This window comes from Bactrocera dorsalis, chromosome 2 (genome assembly GCF_023373825.1).
Source record: "Bactrocera dorsalis isolate Fly_Bdor chromosome 2, ASM2337382v1, whole genome shotgun sequence".
NCBI classification, from domain to species: Eukaryota; Metazoa; Arthropoda; class Insecta; order Diptera; family Tephritidae; genus Bactrocera; species Bactrocera dorsalis.
Window position 1 is genome coordinate 84,915,210 of NC_064304.1, and position 19,776 is coordinate 84,934,985.

Genomic DNA, 19,776 nt, shown 5'->3' on the forward strand with positions numbered 1-19,776 from the left:
ATTATTTTCCGACATGGCAATACGATTTTTGTATTAACAAATTGCTATTGACAACTGCTGTCACTCTTTGTAATTGGTGCAAACTTTTTTCTACGTTTTTGTCTACTTTTGTCAGGAAGGGAGGAACTTTTCTAAGTGATTTTGTATTTTACTGTTATATTTTTTCCTTAAAAAATCTTTATTTTCAACGAATTTATATTAAACTATGAATTTGGGTTGCGAGCCGAAATCAACAATAATTATGGTTATATCGTTATAAAAATAATTAAGATATAAAAGTTTGCGGAAAAGAGTATAGCAAGAAATGGCAACATAATCCCAGCTGCTCCAATATCACTAATGGGGAAAACAAAGAAAGAATTTGCAGATTAAAGGGAATAAGAAATCAATAAAATTGACTAGACCAAATAAAATGTTGATCATCTATTAAAAATAAATATTGATGTAAATGTGTAACGCAATAAAGTTCATGCTATACCTAGCTACTCTGAGTGTCCCAAAAAAGGATTAATGGCTATCACATATGTTAACACGTGTATATAGATAAGACAGACATATAATTTGCCAGTGTAAAGTGTTCAAATTGTTAAAGACTGTTAAAAGTGAACTCAATATAGACCAGTCGAGCAATCATTTGGTTTTAAAAAAATATTACGCTGCATTATCGTCGACCCCACTGACACTTCCTTCAATGTCGTCTACTAATCAACCGTTGGTAAATATAGAAAATGTCGATTTAATCAGCACATTATCTGAAGATGAAGCTGTTGCTGCAGCAGCAGCTGCGGCCGTATCAACCGCGCCGGGATCAGGCGCCTCTTTAGGTTCAATGAATGGAACACAGCTTGTAACACAAGTAGAGGTGAGCGAAAAGATTGAAAAACAAAGTTTTTCGGATGCTAGCCTTTTTTTAATTTATATTGTACATACTTGTACATACATACATATATACGCCCATATCCACTTATTATTTATTGTGTAAAATCTACTTTTGCAAATATAAAATGACGATATGGTATATTATATATATCTTTTTTTTAAATTTGCAGATAAATACAATCGGACTGAACAAAACAAAGAAGAAAAAGAAAAAATCAAGGAAAAAGTCACGGCGAGAGCATATATTGTTATCAGTCGACGATGATTCGGATGATGATGAAGAAGTTGATGTCTGTGACGTAGACGTAAACGGCGGAAAGACCAACGGTCATATTACTGATATTGGTGACAATTTTGCCAATCTATACAGCGATGTGGATGAAAATGATAAGATAGTTACCATCGGTAACGGCACTGCTACCGATGAGAGTGAATTTTTCAACTCGCTCAACGGACAGTCGCATCGTATTCACCAACCAAAACAACAACAACAGCATACAACGCAACAACTTTTGTTTTTAGAAGAAAACCCAGCGCACAATAATAGCAACACCAGCAATTTCTTTTCGCTCTCATCCAATACATCGCCAGTTTCAAATAATGGACTAGTGGTTACCACTACAGCTCAGCATCAGCGTGCTAGTAGTAGTGGTAGTCAAAATGGTATATTCAGTAGTAGCAGCAGTACAAGTAGCGTGAGCGGGAGTAATAATATTGCTCACATTTCCCCACAATATGGCAGTGGAGAAACATCTCCAACACATCAAGTTGATGTAAATCAGCGTGCATCGCCATTGTTGTCGCCAACATTACCTTCAGTGACAGCGACATCGCATAATTTTCAAACAAAAAGTAATCAGCTGGTATCGTCGACTCTACATCGTCATTACGACAGCGCTGACGACGGTGACGAGATCTGTCTGGTGCCAGAGGTAGATTACGAGGGCGCTTCCATAATGGATGCAGGAAGTGATAATCGGGAATCGCAGCCATTGCTCGGTGGACATGGATACAGTAGTAGTAGCGGAGGTCGCGATCGCAGTGAACTGACGGTCAATACCTTTATGGGTGAGTGTTATGTGAACAAGAATACGGAAAGATATAAAGCAAACAAATGAAAAATGTGTGTACAATTGTGAAATTCGCAAAAATTTCTAAATATTTTTAACGTTGTGGGGTAGAAGGCAGCACAGTGCGCATTTTGTGCTAATGTCGTCATAGATTTATCATATAATACTTCTAACGTAAATACTCATAATTTATTGTGTTTGCGGCTTTGGTTTTGTTTTGACCTACAATAGTTTGAAGAGAAACTTGTCCACAAATGACCAGATTTGTATGGCTTCCTAACGTTAAAGTCTATTTCTCGTCTCAATTGCAATTTTTTGCTCTAGCAAATATAAAAGTCACAATTAAGTAGTATGTGTTACATGTGTAAATTTGTGTTGCAAACGAGTCATAATGAAAAATAAACAGCCACGGAACGAAAAATAGAACACTTTAAAAAAAAATTATTCAAATTATTATTTTAATTTTATTAAATAAGCGCATTGCAATAATTTTATGATAGTGTAGTTCTTGACATCCATAACTTATAATAGTAAGCACACATTTGGTTATTTGTACAAATATTAATTATTAGTTGGCAGTTGTGGAAAAAAACGTTTTAACTGAAACTGTTAAAAAAAATTTAAATATTTAAAAATTAGGTAGAAGTTTGCATTGTACTCTCTCAAAAATCTAACTCAAATTGTCAAAATTATGAATTGTTTAAAAAAAATGGCATTCAACGCCATACATTTGGTTAAAAGTGATCGTTAAATGCTGAAAAAAAAAAACGCAACGGAAAATGCTGTTGGAGCCATCATAAGAAAAATAAATGTGGATCCTTTTAAATCTGTCCCAGAGAGTATGGCTGAAATAAATGATGAATTTTTATCCGACCTTAGACTGTCGACTTGGCATAATTCTTCCACTACAACAGCAACATGAATTTGAGTTCAGACTCAATTGTAGTAGACTCAGTTGGTTGGACGAATGAGTCGAAAAAACATTGTTGTTCAAAAGAAACATTACATCAAGGCTAAACTTTGCTAAATAACATTTAGAAAACGATGCCAAATTTTGAAAAAGTGTACTTTACAGCAATAAAACGAAGATGGCAAACCATTTGTCCATCGCCCCAGGTGTCAGGCATACTGGAACTGAAAACTGAACAATTTTTTTTAAGAAGAACAATTGAAAAAATCTTTTTAATTTATATAAATAATTAACTTATTTCTCAATTTACGCTATGCTGATGAAAAAAATTAAATTGTTTTCTGTTATTCAATACATGCTCAAAGTGTGCTATTTATCTGTTCACGACTGTACACACATATATGTATAATGGTTTATATTGTTATTTGAAGTATTATTTGCTTAGTGCAAGCAGTTTATCATGAATCACCGTATGTTTAGTATATACACACAAACACATACATATTGTTACGAATTTACTCTTGCTAGTTTACTTTGTTAGGTTCGTATCTCTGGATTGACAAATAAAATCAACACTGTTTAATTTAATTCAACAACTCTTTATTTCACAACTCGTCTACACTATGGCAGTTTACTCTTAGCACTGATTGATTACGTTGGCGCTGCCACGGCTTATATAGCCACGCACTTCTCGCTGATGCCGACGTATCCTTCTAGAATATCGCGTCTGGAAATTACCAGAACATACGGCTATAGCCACGCACTTCTCGCTGATGCCGACGTGTCCTTCTAGAATATCGCGTCTGGAAATTACCAGAACATACGGCTATACGGCGCCAGACGCAAGCAGACAGTCGCGGCGCCAGACTCAGCAATTGTTTAACTAGACGAGCAGACAGTGTGGCGCCAGATGTCTACAACAAGACAAATGCTATTCCATATACCTACAGCTATTGTTCATAATCAGGGATGCATATAGTAATACAAATACAACTTAATACTACTTTTTGTAACACTGCCCTCCACTAAAGCCTAATCGTCCCGATTAGGCACAAATCCTCTTGAACCAAATGGGGCGAGCCTCTCCAAATGTACTACTTTCATTTTACATCGTGCTTTCCCATTTCTTTGTATGCGGTATACCACGTCATTAAGTCGTTTCATCACCATATAGGGTCCTTCCCAGGCTGTCTGTAGTTTCGGGGACAAGCCTTTCTTTCGAAGTGGATTGTACAACAGGACCAGATCACCTTCTTCAAAACCTTTTGAATTTGCCGCTTGATCGAACCGGTCCTTCATCTTATTGCTCATCAGATGCGTATGCTGTCTTACCATTAGATGCAATTCATTCATTTCTTCTTTAAGGCAGAACAATAATCTCCATCATTTCTTACAGCTGTAGGATTCGTTCCAAACTTAAGATCAGCAGGGAGTCGCAGATCAGATCCGAAAATAATCTTTGCTGGCGTGTAACCAGTTGTCTCGTGCTTCGCTGAACGATACGCCAGCAGGAACATCTGGATGCACTTGTCCCAATTCCGTTGATCTTTATCGACGATTTTCCGCAGATGTTCTTCGAGCGTTCGATTGAATCTTTCTACCATCCCATCTGATTGTGGGTGTAACGCTGTTGTCCGTGTCTTGTGGATGCCCAATAATGTACAGACTTCTTGGAAAATGGAAGATTCGAAATTCCTGCCTTGATCTGAGTGTAATTCGACGGGCACTCCGAACCTTGTTATCCAATTTTCTACAAACGCTTCGGCTACTGTCTTCGCTTCCTGGTTTGGTAAGGCATATACTTCTGGCCATTTACTGAAATAGTCCATGACAACCAGTAGAATATTGTTTCCGGCCGTACTGGTTGGAACGGACCTGCAATATCCATTGCGACTCGTTCAAATGGTGATCCCACGTACTACTGTTGTAGCCTACCGCGACTTTTGGCTTTAGGACCTTTAGCTGCCATGCACTCTACGCAATTACTTATCCATTCTGCTATGGAATCTCGACAACCGATCCAGTAGAACCGCTGTTTAATCGTCTCTATAGTTTTTGTAATCCCAAGGTGCCCTCCACTAGGTCCATTGTGATATTCTTTCAATACTTTCGGGATCATGGACTTCGGTACTATGATAAGCAGACGAGACTGTTTGCCATCTTCGCTTTCCCAGGTACGATGAAGGTATCCATTAACGAGGTTTATGCTGTTCCATTGGGCCATATATGCTTTTCCGTTGGACTCTCGCTACTTATTTGTTCCTTTGGTGGTCGTACCCCATTTCTTTGGGCTATTATCAGCTTTGCAAGATCAGGGTCCTCCAGCTGATTAATTCTGATGCGCGGTGAGGAGTCCAATCATCTTCAGGTTCTATATTCAGTGATCGCACGTCGATTATACCTTCTTTTCCTTCTGATTTGGAGCAATGTTTAAATTCCAGTGGACAAGGGCGATGTGATAATGCATCCGCATTTTTGTGGTGAATCCCCTTTCGATGTTCCGTTGGTTGTTTCCATTTTGATGGGTTTACTTTTCTCTTGCAATTTCGGGCAAAGTGACCCGCTTTTATACAGTTGAAACATCTGCCTGTTGTATTTACTCGCTGTGCAGCAATTGTCTTCAGAGTCTTCAATATTTCTTCCATCAGCGCCGGTTGTTCCATTTCGACTCTTTGTACTTTGTGTGCTGGTTTACTTAGCAGGGAAGCTGTTTCCTGTGTGAGGGCGTGCGAAACCGTTTCAGCAAACGTTCTTTTTGGCATTGCATATGTGGCGCGTTTGGTGTCCACATCACGAATTCCATTTATGAAACATTGAATTTTTCACCTCTCAATGTAATCCACAGGTGCAGATGCATTTGCCAAATGAGCCAGTCGTTCTATTTCAGTTGCGAACTCTTGCAATGACTCGTTCATCTTCTGACCCCTATTTTGCAGTTCGATCTGTTATATTTGTTTCCGGTGCTCACTACCATAACGTCTTTCTATCGCACTCATTAATGCCTCATAGTTGTCCCGTTCACAGTCTGGAATAGACTGAATTATTTATGCTGAAGGTCCTTTCAATGATACAAACAAGGACGCCACTTTGTCCGCTGCATTCCAGTTATTGGCCGTTGCTGTCTTTTCAAACTGAAGTTTGAAAATTGAAATGGAATACTTCCATCGAATGTGGGTGCCTTCAATCTTTGATTATTTGTTGATGGTGCAGGGCCATGTAGTTGCAGTTCTCGCACACGATTACTCAGTTGAAGAAATTCTGATCTTAAATTTTCTTCGTCATTTTTTATTGTGCTTAATTCGTCTTCAAATTTTGAAAATTTCTCTTGCACTTGTGTATTATTTTCTGTAATCTGTTGTACCAAACGCTTTTCTAACTGCGTATTATTTTCAGTTATTTGTTGTGTAAGGCGAGACTCTAACTGTGATGTATTTTCAGCTATTTGCGTAATTTGCTGTGCCAGACGATTTTCTGCCTGCACTGCATTTTCTGCATTTTTGGCTATTTGCTGTGCCAGACGATTTTCTGTTTGCACTGCGTTTTCTGCCATTTGCTGTGCCACACGATTTTCTGTTTGCACTACATTTTCTGCCATTTGCTTAATAGCCACTAACAACGTGTTCATGTCTACACTTAATGATGTTCGTTGTTCTTCTACTTTCTCTTCTACCTTTGTAGAAGTTTCTGGCCCAACAAATTCGTACTCGTCCACATTAATTCCATCCGCTTCCATTGCTTCACGTAATCGTGCCTGCAGATCCGCCTTTTGCCCGCTTATCGGCAATTTACGCTCCTCCAGTTCCTTTTTCAATTGCTGAATTCTCAATTCTCCGAATTTAACCATCTTGAATTTGGATTATTTGACAATCCCACTTCTGACACCAATTGTTACGAATTTACTCTTGCTAGTTTACTTTGTTAGGTTCGTATCTCTGGATGACAAATAAAATCAACACTGTTTAATTTAATTCAACAACTCTTTATTTCACAACTCGTCTACACTATGGCAGTTTACTCTTAGCACTGATTGATTACGTTGGCGCTGCCACGGCTTATATAGCCACGCACTTCTCGCTGATGCCGACGTGTCCTTCTAGAATATCGCGTCTGGAAATTACCAGAACATACGGCTATAGCCACGCACTTCTCGCTGATGCCGACGTGTCCTTCTAGAATATCGCGTCTGGAAATTACCAGAACATACGGCTATACGGCGCCAGACGCAAGCAGACAGTCGCGGCGCCAGACTCAGCAATTGTTTAACTAGACGAGCAGACAGTGTGGCGCCAGATGTCTACAACAAGACAAATGCTATTCCATATACCTACAGCTATTGTTCATAATCAGGGATGCATATAGTAATACAAATACAACTTAATACTACTTTTTGTAACAATATGTATATGGTACTAATATTTATTATTAGTATAATTACACTTTCAAACTCAGTCCCATACATTCTACCATCACATTAAAAAAGTTTAGTAAAGAAATTCCTCAATACAGGAATATGTACATATGTATATTTTTAATTGTGTTCAAAAATGTCATTCGCTTTTAAGTTGCTATATATGCACTTTTTGAACATTTAGTTCTTATGACAATTAAAACTAGGAAAAAACGTTACCTTCGGTTGCACCAAAGCTGTAATAAGCTTCACAAATAAAATAGTTTTGATCGGTTGTTGTAGCGGCAGAAAATAGTTCTGAAGTAATTTCGAGGAATGTTGCCGGATTGACAGACCTTGGCCGGATAAAAATTCGGACACGTTCCGGTTACCTAAACCCGACCAGGAACGGGCAGCTGCATATACATATGCCACAGTCGTCCGATCTGAATTTTTTCCGGAGATTTTTCTGTTACCTAAGGCTTGTTAAATTTCGCCAAGACATATAAATCATATAAAACAGTTTTCCATACACCAACATCATTTTGATCGTTCAGTTTGCATGCTACGGCAGTTTTATGCTACGGTGAACCAATTTTGACAGTTCCGACACTTTTAGCTTTTGAGGAGGCTAATTCGACTTAGCTCAGCACGCTGATCATTTATACAGATATTTTATTTTGTATATCCTCATGAAACGAATTCCAATGTTATGTTCTAACTTTGCACATTCCTGCTTATTCAACATCTTTTTCTTTCCAATACTGTCAAAATGACCTCTGGCCGGCAACATTAATTTGTTTCCACCGCTCTGAAAATCTTACGAGTGAACAAATTGTGCATAATCGCTACAACAATAACAGCGTGTAAGCGCCCTTTATATTTGTATGTACTCATTTAAAAATATATAAAATGCAAAAATTGGCAAAATACTTAAAGGTTAAGGTTAAGTGCATTGGCGTTGAACTGTTTTGTCCAATATTTTTCTTTAGATTATACACTCGAAAATTTATGTTATTGTTTTTTATTATGGGAAAACTATTATATTTGACAAAATGTCGTCACGAAATTTGGCAAACAATGTTTTGAAATGTTGATATCCACATGTATGTACGTACATTATGTAGTTGCTATAAGAAATATACCTATGAAGGGTATTACAGCGTCGGTGCAACTACCTCTCTTTTTGATGTTATTTGAGAAATACATATGTATATCACAGGGAATGTTTGAAAACTTTTTATATGATTACGTATTTATTCAAATCAACACAACAGTGCCCATATTGCTGTACTGGAAATTGTATATCCATAGGTATAAAAGTGAGGATCGGAATGCATGGAGAATGTAGGAAAACAAACCATATAATTCATTTAATCTCGTCATGCTCGGCGTGTTGATTTTATGAAACGAGATTGTGCAAATATAAATAAACAATTACAATTTATATGCACATAAGTATGTATGTATGTATATATGTAAATCGGTGCATAACAGAGATAAAAGCTAAATTTAGTTTTAAAAAGTTCTGCAGAAAACTGTTAAAAGTAGTTTTCTGGGTATATTTTTTGTTGTGTTTGATACCTTAAATCGTTGCGTTATATTCTGCAGGTGCAAGAAGTTGGTTGGTTGGTGTTTAAAAGTAAGATTGAAAGCAGTCACTACCCTCTTTCTAATCTGAGTTATGCCTTTCATGTTGTATGTAAATATAATGCGTGAAATGTAAATACATACATATGTAGCTATTTATATACTTACATACGTGGACGACATTAGCAAATTGCCGAAATTTAAACAGACGATAAGAAATACGTGTCAGTCATTTGCCACACGACAAACCTTTTGTATGAGTATTTGTAATTGTGTTGTCGTTGTAGCAGCAGAATTCTGCCGAGTTGACAGTCCTTGGCCGGATAAAAATCCGGGTCCGTTCCGGTTACGTAGACCTGACTGTCGTGGGAACGGATATTTGTAATTGTATTTCATATCAATGTGCGTTTCTTTTGTTGGCACCAAAAATAAATCTACTAATAAGAAAGACTACGAGTATTTTTCGATTTGCGTGCAATTTTATCATTTCTAATAGCTTCACCAAATCTACTTACTTACCCACATATCAATTATAGGCGTTGCTCATGGACAGCAGAACATGAGTGTGTAATAGTTATCTAATATAATTTCAACTTTTTTGTTGTCACGGCTTTTAAATCTTAACCCTTCTCTAGCAGGAAAATCGTAAGTTCTAGTTACAGCATAATAAAATATACAAGTACATATGTATGTATCTACATAGGTACATATCTACAACTGTGTTCGAAATAATAGCAGTGGCATAAACAATTCAAATGAAGCAAAAAAATTGTGTAATTGATTTTTATTATGGGTTATTATTATTGTATTTAATTCGCTCACATTCAAGCTTAAAAGAAGTATGATTTCTTTAAAGAATAAGATAATGTTCTTCCTTAAATAAATAAAAAAGTTTGTAAATAAAAATTTCAGCTGTAATTAATAATAGCGAATGATCGTTGTTGGATAACATAGCTGCGCATCTCCTAGGCATGGAGTCCGCGAAACGTTTGCATTATCTTGTTGATAGACCCATTTCAACGGCATTTTCCATTCAGCGTGTGGTAGCACAGTCGACACCATTATTTCAACGTACAATTTGGCATCCATATTTTCTTTAACCCAAAATAACGGACCTGTACCTGTACCATAGTAAGAGAAGCACCCCCATACATTGATTTTGACACCTCCATGTTTTACTGTCCCTGACACATTTTTATAATCAAATGAAGCGTTTACTGGCCTTCGAACATACTGTCGGTGTCATCGGAAACCAAATAAAACAATTATTGTTTCATCGACCACAATATGTTGCGCCGTTTTTCGAATGACCAATGCAGGCTATTATTTCGAACACAGTTGTATATAGCATTATCCGTTAAGTTAGCACTTAATTTAACCATACGTTGGTAAATCCGCTTCGTTATCAAAACGTTTATACCTACTATCTTTAAATTTTTAAATGTATATTTGCAATTATCTACTTTTGGTATTTAACGAGGGTTATCTCCAGACTTTAACTAGCAGTAGATATTTTATTTTCATATTTGTTGTACAGTTCAAAAGAGAATTATTCACCCAATGGTTAGGCATTCCAGCATTTTACTCAGAAAGCTATAATTTATAATAATTTTACCATCTGATCAAATAAAAAAAGCTCATCTTCTACATTTTTGTTGGACTGCTTCGACTTCATATTCATAAACCCGCATTTCGTCACCAGTAATGGTGTATTTGATAAATGTAGGGTCCTCAGCTAAGTCGTCTTTGTTGTCGACTAATAATTAAAATAAGAGTTTAGACATAATTGTCTTATCTACTTAATTATAACAATAATTATTAAGATATAAACTTAATTATGATAATATATAACACTGTGGAACATTTTTGGGATTATTGTCTGGGGGGTGAGAAATTCCAAGTCAGGGTGATGGTACTAGGTCAGTATAGTAAAACCCTCAAAGGGTTTGGCGTTCGAATGTGTCAGTTTTTTTATGATCTTTTAAATTTTTTCCTTATCTTGATGTTTTTTCGCGAACCACTTGTCCGATTTTGATGAAACAAATTTAGAAAAATTAAAAATTACAATTTCTATTTGTATTTATTTGTTTTTATTCAAAAAAGTGTCATTTATCGTCTTTTTTTATAAATTTTCCCCAATAACTCCAGACTTCTGGCCATAAACTACTAAAAAGATAAAGTAAACATTTTTATAATTTTTTATTCTTAGTTTATTTATTTATTTTTATTTATTTTAATAAATATTGCCTAAAAAAAATTTATAAAAAAGGCGATAAATGACACTTTTTTTGAATAAAAACATATATAAATTGTAATTCTTAATTTTTCTAAATTTGAAAAACAAATTTAAGAATACATACATATATATTATATATACATATGTAAGTGTACTATATATGTATATAAAGCTAACTACGGCTATGAAACAAGTTCAATTATGTGTTGATAAATAAACTGTATTAGGGCAAAACTGCTAAGCACTAAATTAATATAGTCCCCTGTGGTCAAAAAATTTTGAAAAAGTGAGCGCGATCCCGCCCTGTATTTCTTTTAATGTACATATCTCCTAAACCACTTAGCTACAATAACCAAACGACAAATCACTTTAGCACCCTATCACCCATGTAAAAATCGATGAAATCGGAAGATAGCCAAGTAAACTCCCCATATAACGGAACTGTTAAAAGCTACTAAAAATGCGATAAATCAATGACTAAATATGTCAGACATAAAAATTTACACCCGAGGTGGTATATAATAGCTTTATGAGAGCCGGTGTAAAAATTGGACGATTGTCGTGGCACCGCCCACTTTAATGTGAAATCCCATATCTCGGGATCCGTCCGGCCGTTTTCAACTAAATTTGGTCCGTGGCATTCTTCCTATGTCACAGTGAGAAAATGGGCGAAATCGCACTACAACCACACCTACTTCTCATATAGCACAATTTCAAATTTCATTTGTTTCTTTCACTTTCCAGTACACAAATCAAGCAGCAAATAATATAACGGGATACAACTTTGCACGAATAATGCTCTTAGAGTATGCCACCTTATGACTAAAAATGATCGAAACCAAAAATTTTCAAGCTCCTATGTAGGTATCGAATATGCGACCTCCAGTACCTACAGTTGATAGAAAGTTTGACAGAAAATACTGGTGTTTATAATTGGTTTATAATTCTTTCCTGATAATAGCGTCAAAAATTAGTTGAATCGGATCAGTACTTCCCTTAGCTTACATATAATAATATAAAGACTTTCATACTTCCGGGTGACTTTATACCTCATGTATCGGCCAAATATGTTTGGTATCAGTGTATCTTTATGCCTAAAATAGATAAAATTAGGCGAAGAACGCTTATAACTAATATCAGGATTTTCAAACATTCGGCTAACTATACTCCATATTATTGGGGATTGTACCATTTATATGGGGACTTTATGAAACCCAGAGAAATTTTTTTTAGTATGTGCTAGGTCGAAAAATCAGAGTTAAGTGAAGAGATAAAATTAACCAATTCAGCTTTAGTAGTAGGATTGCTGAAATACATAAGTAGATGAAGTAGATTATTCGATTCGGTTTGTGCGCGCATTTTAAGTAAATTTATTTACTCTCTGTTACCTTGACGGCTTGCGCATTAAGTATCAGTTTAGTGAAGGGCTCACTTTCCAAAATTTTAACTATAAATTCTAAAATAAACCTAAAATATAATTAAATGCAGTAATTTCAAGTTACAAAAATAGTTTAATACATAAATTCTTCAGTTCATTGTGAACGATGCTTTGAAACTTTATGAATTCATTTGGAATTATTTTCGAATTTTATCAAAACTGTGTACTTCCATTTGGCCAAAATGTTTTGTTTTTCAAAAATTGTCAGTGTCAAAATAAGTTAAATGAAAACACAGAGCAAAAGAATTAAGAAAATAGCAAACAGTGGATGACGTGAGCCGTCATTGCGATTATTTGAAATCTTGTAAATAACCAAAGAACGGCAGAAAAACAGCAACTGCATTAATGTCCTTTCGAAAAGTAGCTTCTCAACCGACAGTAGACGAAAGGAAATCGGTAAATTACCGTTGCCATTGTCGGCAAAAAAAATGTGAGAATGAGTTTTCGCAATATTTGGAAAGAGAGAGTGAAGAGGACATTATTACTCATATTGAACGGATAAAGGCTGAAGGAATCAATGATGGCGAAGAAAGTAGTGATTCTTCCTACGAGATTGTCGCTGCCACTTGTGGATGTGTCAATTGTCCGTTGAAATTTCTGTGTAAGTGTAAATGTGCCTCTTTTCTGTCGCTGCCGTGTTACACCGTTGTTCGCCATTGGACGTTATATGGGTTAGATTGCACCTACGCACTGCAACCTCCTGTGCCCAATACATACATACATATGTAAAGCACATTTACAGACATTCGTGTGTTCATCGCTGCATTTTATAGATACCGAAATGCGTCGCAGAATTGTGTCAGCAGTGTTGTTCTCACTTCGTTTTTTGTTGTTTTTATTTTTACCTTTTTGCACTCTTTGCTTTGCTTTAGCTACGTGTAAAGCGATAGCAAAAACTTGAAAATTAAATAAAATGTTTTGTGTCGCATTTTGGTGTTCTGAAGCAGGAGGCGTTCGTATTATCTCCCGAGCTTTTGAGTTGCTTCACGTATGGCAACGTACATACGTGGGTCGCTTGCCAGCCTTTCACGGTCATTAAATGTGTTCTAATTAAATATATACGCGAATACGTTTTGATTTAATAATATTATAATCAAGTGAATTTTAAAGTTCAAATAATACCGACAAAATGTGCTCGTCTACGCAGAGTTACACGCTGTTTGAGGACTTCACTTTGACAGTGCATTGGAATCTATTGAGATTAAGGGGTAATTAATGGGAAATAACTCGTAAAAACATTTGTATGCATTTTAAGTGCTGCAATTTGTTTGTACTGCTTTAGATTTCTTGCAATACGTTTGTGTAATGTGAAAAGTGTGATTATCGCTACCAACTCCACCGATGGTTTTCATAGTAAAAAATAATAATAAATGAAGACACTTGACAATGTATGTATGGCAGCTATATGTTATAGTGGTCCGATATCGCTGATTCCGACAAATAAGTAACTTCTTAAGGAAAAAGGATGTGTGTACTTTAAATATGCATTGCGGATAAATAGGAGTTCGGAGTAAATAAAACGTAAAATATTTAATTATTCATCAATATTTATTTTGTCGCCTTCAAAGTAATGCCCACCAGATGCAATACACATATGCCAACTATTTTTCCAGTTCTCGAAACAAGTATCATAAGCACCTTTTGGGATGGCCTTCCGCGAATTTTGTTTTATCTCTTCGATCGACAGAAAATGTGTTCCATTACAATGATTGTTGGCAGTTATAATGCTCTTCATGAATGTGGGATCGGAATTTATTTTGATTTCGGTATTCTTTTTGAAAACAAATCAGCTTTATTGGGATGAGTCCAGCAAGAACGTCGAGCAAGAACGCGACCAAAATCATTCCCACGAACTCGCGAGAGATGTCGAGCTCTCTTGCCATCTCTCTAACACTTGCCTGATTTTCAAGCACCGTATCCTTCACTTTGTTAATATTTTTATCAGATGAAGTGTCGAAGATCGCCCAGAACGAGATATGTCGTAGGCTTGTGTTTTTGATAAAACCGAATCACCGTAAGCCTTTTCCAACATTCGCAACACGTACACAGAATTTTGTTTGAAATACAAAATTTATATGGGGCATTGAAACAGAAATGACTGGATAATAATCAATAATTTTTGTAGGTTTTTTTGTTGGAAACCCGAAGCGTCTTCCTTGAGCAAAGCAATGCTGAGAAACTGTCGTTAAATTTAAACCTAAGCGCATCAACTGAACGGAAATGAGTCTACCAGCAGCCTATCAATGTATAATATAATTGACAGGCAGTCCAAGCCTGTTGTTCTTTAACTAAAAACAAAAAATTGCAATGCACTTAGTTAAAAATATGTTCTATTAATAAAGACTGTCGAAGTATTTTTCAAAGATTTTTCTAAAATAAAAAAGTTTCATAATAGCTCCAAAACTTCTACTAAGGATTCACCAAAAAAATCAAATTCTTAACGAATAATGTCCTCACAAATACGTATTTGCTAATTGGAGAATTTCTTTCCCTTGGCAACATTTTATATCAGAAATATCTTCAAACGACAGATATGAACCTCAATAGATATATTATATGCAGTTCTAAAACTTTGCAAAATAAACGAAAATTAATATATTTAAAAAAGGGGTTAACAATTAAGTTCCTCACATTGACTTTACTTTGTACGAGAATAAAATAATTTTATTGTTCTGTAAACACTTTCTGTAACGCTTTCGCTGGCTACTAAATAGCTCCAACACTTTCGAAGTTCCCTTGTAACTATGTCTTTTGAACACACTGTAATTGTAAATGTGAATTGATATCCAATAACCGCAATTTTTTCCACCTGTCTTTGAAAAGCCGGTCGGTAAAAATAGCAAAACTTAAAAAATGGCTGCATAATTTATGAACAGTTCAATAAAATTGACGTGCTGACGGTAGAAATTTCAGTTAAAGTGTTTTGTGTATAAATGCACAATATGAAATTATTGCCTATGCAGTACAATGATATGTCTGAGCGTAGCTATCGTCTGACTGACGGCCTTCCACTGTTTTGATTTTTATTGCTACGCTTTTGGTTAGTCCAAATTAATGAGTGCCCGTGAACATTGGCTCAGATGTAACGGTTGGCGATTGTGGTGGCAACATTTGTGGCAATGTCCACTTTCCACCGCACATTTGCCACCTTGCAGACGCAAGCAGCGTTTTCACGTTTGCCGCATTATGGTTTTGCGTACCAATTTGATTTGTAAATAATGACTTTTTACATTTTATACATCTACTTAATATATGTATACTTATGTATATATTTTGAATAAATTTATTTGTGTTAACTAATGCAATATTTCTTTGTTTATTTGCAGATGATCCCGCATTCAATGAAGTTGTATTGCAAGTAGAAACGGCCATTACAGCCGGTGTTATGCCAGAGCGCATCTATCAGGGCAGCAGTGGGTCGTATTTTGTAAAGAACGCAGAAGGTGTAAGTGAAATAATTAAATTTTTAAATACTGAACTTAAACGCAAAATATTTTTTGATTACAATTGCTCTAAAGCTCGACTATAGAAAAAATAACAAAAAACTTGTCGTAGAGTGACACAAGAAGCTTTCATGAAAAACAATTAATTTGGATTACACGTCGCTAAAAAGATTGTTATATATAAAACCCGAATATACTCCACCGCGATTAACTTTTATTTTCAAATTCAAATTATAAACTTGCTCAACCTATTGAATCCTTCTTCATTAGTCTTTTTTGCTTACTTCATTATATTGCGTCTGATTGTTCGTATAGCTGTTAGATAGATTTGACAGTCTTGCCGACATTTCAACTGCTTTCGTCAGCAGTCGCTACATTAAATGAATACTTTACGGGGAAATTCCACGATTAAGTTAACTTTTGTGCGAATTTTTGGTAGTAAAATCAAACAGTATTAAGCTTGATCCACATTTCTAATCTGTACTTTCATGTATTATTTATATACATATATGTAAACACAAATTAATTTTATTTTAACATTTCCAGAAAATCTTAGGAGTGTTCAAACCAAAGGATGAGGAACCCTACGGGCGATTAAATCCGAAATGGACCAAATGGATGCATAAGTTGTGTTGTCCCTGCTGCTTTGGACGCGCCTGTCTGATACCGAATCAAGGGTAATATAGCCTTATACGTGAAAAATGAAATGGAAAATGGATTTAGAAAGAAAAAACAGAATTGCGTTTATCAATAACTTATCAATAATGTCTACTTCATTTCAGCTACTTATCAGAGGCTGGTGCCAGCTTGGTAGATCGTAAATTGCATCTAAATATTGTACCAAAGACCCGTGTTGTACGTCTGGTGGCCGAAACTTTCAACTACGCACGCATAGATCGGCAGAAGGCAAAACTAAAGCGACGCATCAAAGAACACTATCCTTCGGCGCATTTCAATCGCATGAGTCTGCCACTTAAGGTAGAAAGCATACACTTGTACAATGCATAGTTATTAAAAATTAATAAATGAAATTTTCTTCCCCACAGACTGGTTCCTTTCAGCTGTTCGTTGAAGGTTATAAGGATGCCGATTTTTGGTTACGTCGCTTCGAACAAGAGCCACTCACCACGAAACTCGCCAACTCCTTTCAGCTTCAATTTGAACGTCTTGTTGTACTCGATTACATTATACGTAATACGGATCGTGGCAATGACAATTGGTTAATACGCTATGTACGACCTACAGGCACTGCAAAGATTTCCGCTAACGGCGGAGGGTTGCGTGAGAAATCCATCAACGTGTCCGAACAAATACCACAGAAACAGGAAGGCGAACAGACACCACAAAATGCTAACAAGCTGGATGCCAATAAATTAGATTCAACGGCACAGAAGCAAGATTCCGAGCCTGCCACTTCTAATTTTGACGTAGCCAGTGCAAATAAACCGACTACTAGTCAATCGGGTGATGCGACAACAGAAGGCGCAATTACAATTGCGGCAATCGATAATGGGCTGGCTTTCCCATTCAAACACCCCGATTCGTGGCGTGCCTATCCGTATCACTGGGCATGGTTGCCACAAGCGAAAGTGCCATTTAGTGAAGAGACGAAAAACCATGTGCTGCCATTGTTGTCCGATATGAATTATGTCGAGGAAATTTGTACAGAATTATTTTATTTATTTCAGGTATGTATATTTAGTATATACATATATATAAGTGTGTATTATTTTATAAATAAATATATATTTATTATTTATATTTGATGATGTGCTGACAGCAAGATAAAGGTTTTGACAAGCGTCTCTTCGAACGTCAAATGTCTGTGATGCGTGGTCAGATATTGAATTTAACTCAAGCGCTTAAGGATGGTAAATCGCCAGTGCAGTTAGTGCAGATGCCGGCAGTAGTGGTGGAAAGGTATGTAAAATAACCTATTTTTATGTGAGAATACTTTGAGGTGGTCTTCTCCATTTTTGTCATTTTGGCGTATAATCTCTTATGCATACAAACTTTTTTTTATTCATTTACTATTATTTAAACTTTGTGATTTTGTTTTCAGATCTCGCGGGCAAAATAGTCGGTTCTTTTCGTTCACGCAACGCTTTCAGAATAAGAGTCCTTTCTTCTCATGGTGCTAACATGAGCGTAACAGCAGCAAACCACGTACTCATTTTAAAAGTTATCGAAACAATGAAAAAATGGATTAACATGCGAAGCGGTTCAAAAGTTGCCGGCTTGAAATCGAAATAACAACTGTAAATGGTTGAAATATTTCACTATGTGTGTCTGAATAATCGAGGACTGACTGTGTTCTTACTCACTAAGATGCTTTGCCATTTAGTGATACTTTTGATAGGCTTACACACATATACACAGCTCTTAGAAGTACATACCCACGTATTTGCTGTTTGTTTTTTTTTAGTTCTAATATTGTACATACATACATATATACTAAATATGAGAATATGTGTAAAGCGAAGTACTATTTTTATGAAAATTTTTGTATATTTTCATATTTGCTTAATTTTAATTTGAAATTGTTATCAATTTAGCTGAAAGAAGTTAGGATGTACATTGCATAATGTTATTTACTTATTAAACAAAGAAAAGCTTTCGTTTATTCATATATAAATAGATATATACATACACACATAAATACTTACTGTGTACGCATAAATACATGCGGCCATATTATGTAATTCCATGTGCTATTTTCACTTCAAAGCTGATTTTCCTCAAAAAATCCCTTTTGAAGTGAATTGATTTGCACCGAGAGCTATAATATGTCTGCTTGTTTTATGCATTGCCATTCCAATAGTAATAAAAATCAAAGTTTAAAGCAGGTATTGCAAAATTTTATTTTATGTAAAAAGAAATAAATATTTGCTTGAAATGTCGTGATTCCTCTTAGTTATCAGCGGGAACTGGCGTCCTTCTATGCTTTAGAGACGCTAAAGTCTATGAATTATAATCTATCAATCGCACTCCTTCATATCCATCATTTCATAGTACGAACTGACATACAGAGATACATATATATATATATATATACATATATAAATAAATTTAATAATATAATATACAGTAATGTCATTGTTAAGTGAAACAATTTAATCTATTCAATGATGTAATCGAGTACACCGATACGTTTACGATGTTTAATGCTGCAGTTGAAGATAATGAACTTAGGTAGGAGAAATACTTATTTATATAAATATAATAAAAAAATGTGTAGTTTTATTTAGCACTCTGTGCAAATAAAAAATTTGAAATGGATTCATTATAAACCACAAAACATCCACACACGCACTTCTATTACCAGCACATATAGAAATGGATTTTGTGTTTGCCTTTTTGTAATACAATATAATCCCAATTCATTCACAACACGTGTACAGTACGCATGCGTAACTGCTACGCATATGTACAAATACATGTCGTTTAACTTAAGCCGTTAAGGAATTTATATAAAATGAGGAATGAAGTTAATTTTTATTATCAACAACATAAATTAGCCTTGAGAAACACCTACACACAATTACACTTTGCCTGATTTTATGTGTGAGCATGTCCATCTATAAATGAACAAGTATAATTAAATCGAAACCGATAAATATATGAGTTTTACTTACGGTTAGATGGATCAATAGATTTCTTTTTCATTTCATAACTTGCCAGCTATTTGGGTGAAATCGTGTGATCTTGAATATTGGAAGCTACTATACAGCTGTAATTCGTAACTCACGTTGAATACGCCTCAATTACAAAAATTCACAAAAATATGCTCGAAAGTCCTACAGATAGTCAACATCTTATTTGC

General features: G+C 35.5%; 1 protein-coding gene across 4 annotated transcripts; it reads left to right on the forward strand.

Moving 5' to 3' along the window:
- The first annotated feature begins 86 nt into the window (after nt 1-86).
- LOC105228519 (phosphatidylinositol 4-kinase type 2-beta) lies at nt 87-19,562 on the forward strand. Of its 4 annotated transcripts, XM_049449093.1 has the most exons (8): nt 87-862; nt 1,050-1,947; nt 15,837-15,955; nt 16,500-16,630; nt 16,736-16,931; nt 17,000-17,641; nt 17,734-17,873; nt 18,016-19,562. In XM_049449093.1, exons 1-8 carry the CDS (start codon nt 692-694, stop codon nt 18,092-18,094), a joined length of 2,376 nt encoding a protein of 791 aa, XP_049305050.1. In that variant the 5' UTR covers nt 87-691; the 3' UTR covers nt 18,095-19,562. The 4 variants fall into 4 exon arrangements, with proteins under 4 accessions (XP_049305050.1, XP_049305051.1, XP_049305053.1 ...); XM_049449094.1 differs by lacking the exons at nt 87-862; nt 1,050-1,947 and adding an exon at nt 12,841-13,111; XM_049449096.1 differs by lacking the exons at nt 87-862; nt 1,050-1,947 and adding an exon at nt 13,466-13,718.
- Nucleotides 19,563-19,776: the final 214 nt, after the last annotated feature.

Excerpts from the sequence above, each read along its gene's own strand:
- LOC105228519 (XM_049449093.1), top strand. The coding sequence starts at position 692 with ATGTCGTCTACTAATCAACCGTTGGTAAATATAGAAAATGTCGATTTA. Across the intron at positions 16,932-16,999 it reads GCATGAGTCTGCCACTTAAG|ACTGGTTCCTTTCAGCTGTT; the intron begins GTAGAAAGCATA and ends TCTTCCCCACAG. Across the intron at positions 17,874-18,015 it reads CCGGCAGTAGTGGTGGAAAG|ATCTCGCGGGCAAAATAGTC; the intron begins GTATGTAAAATA and ends TTTTGTTTTCAG.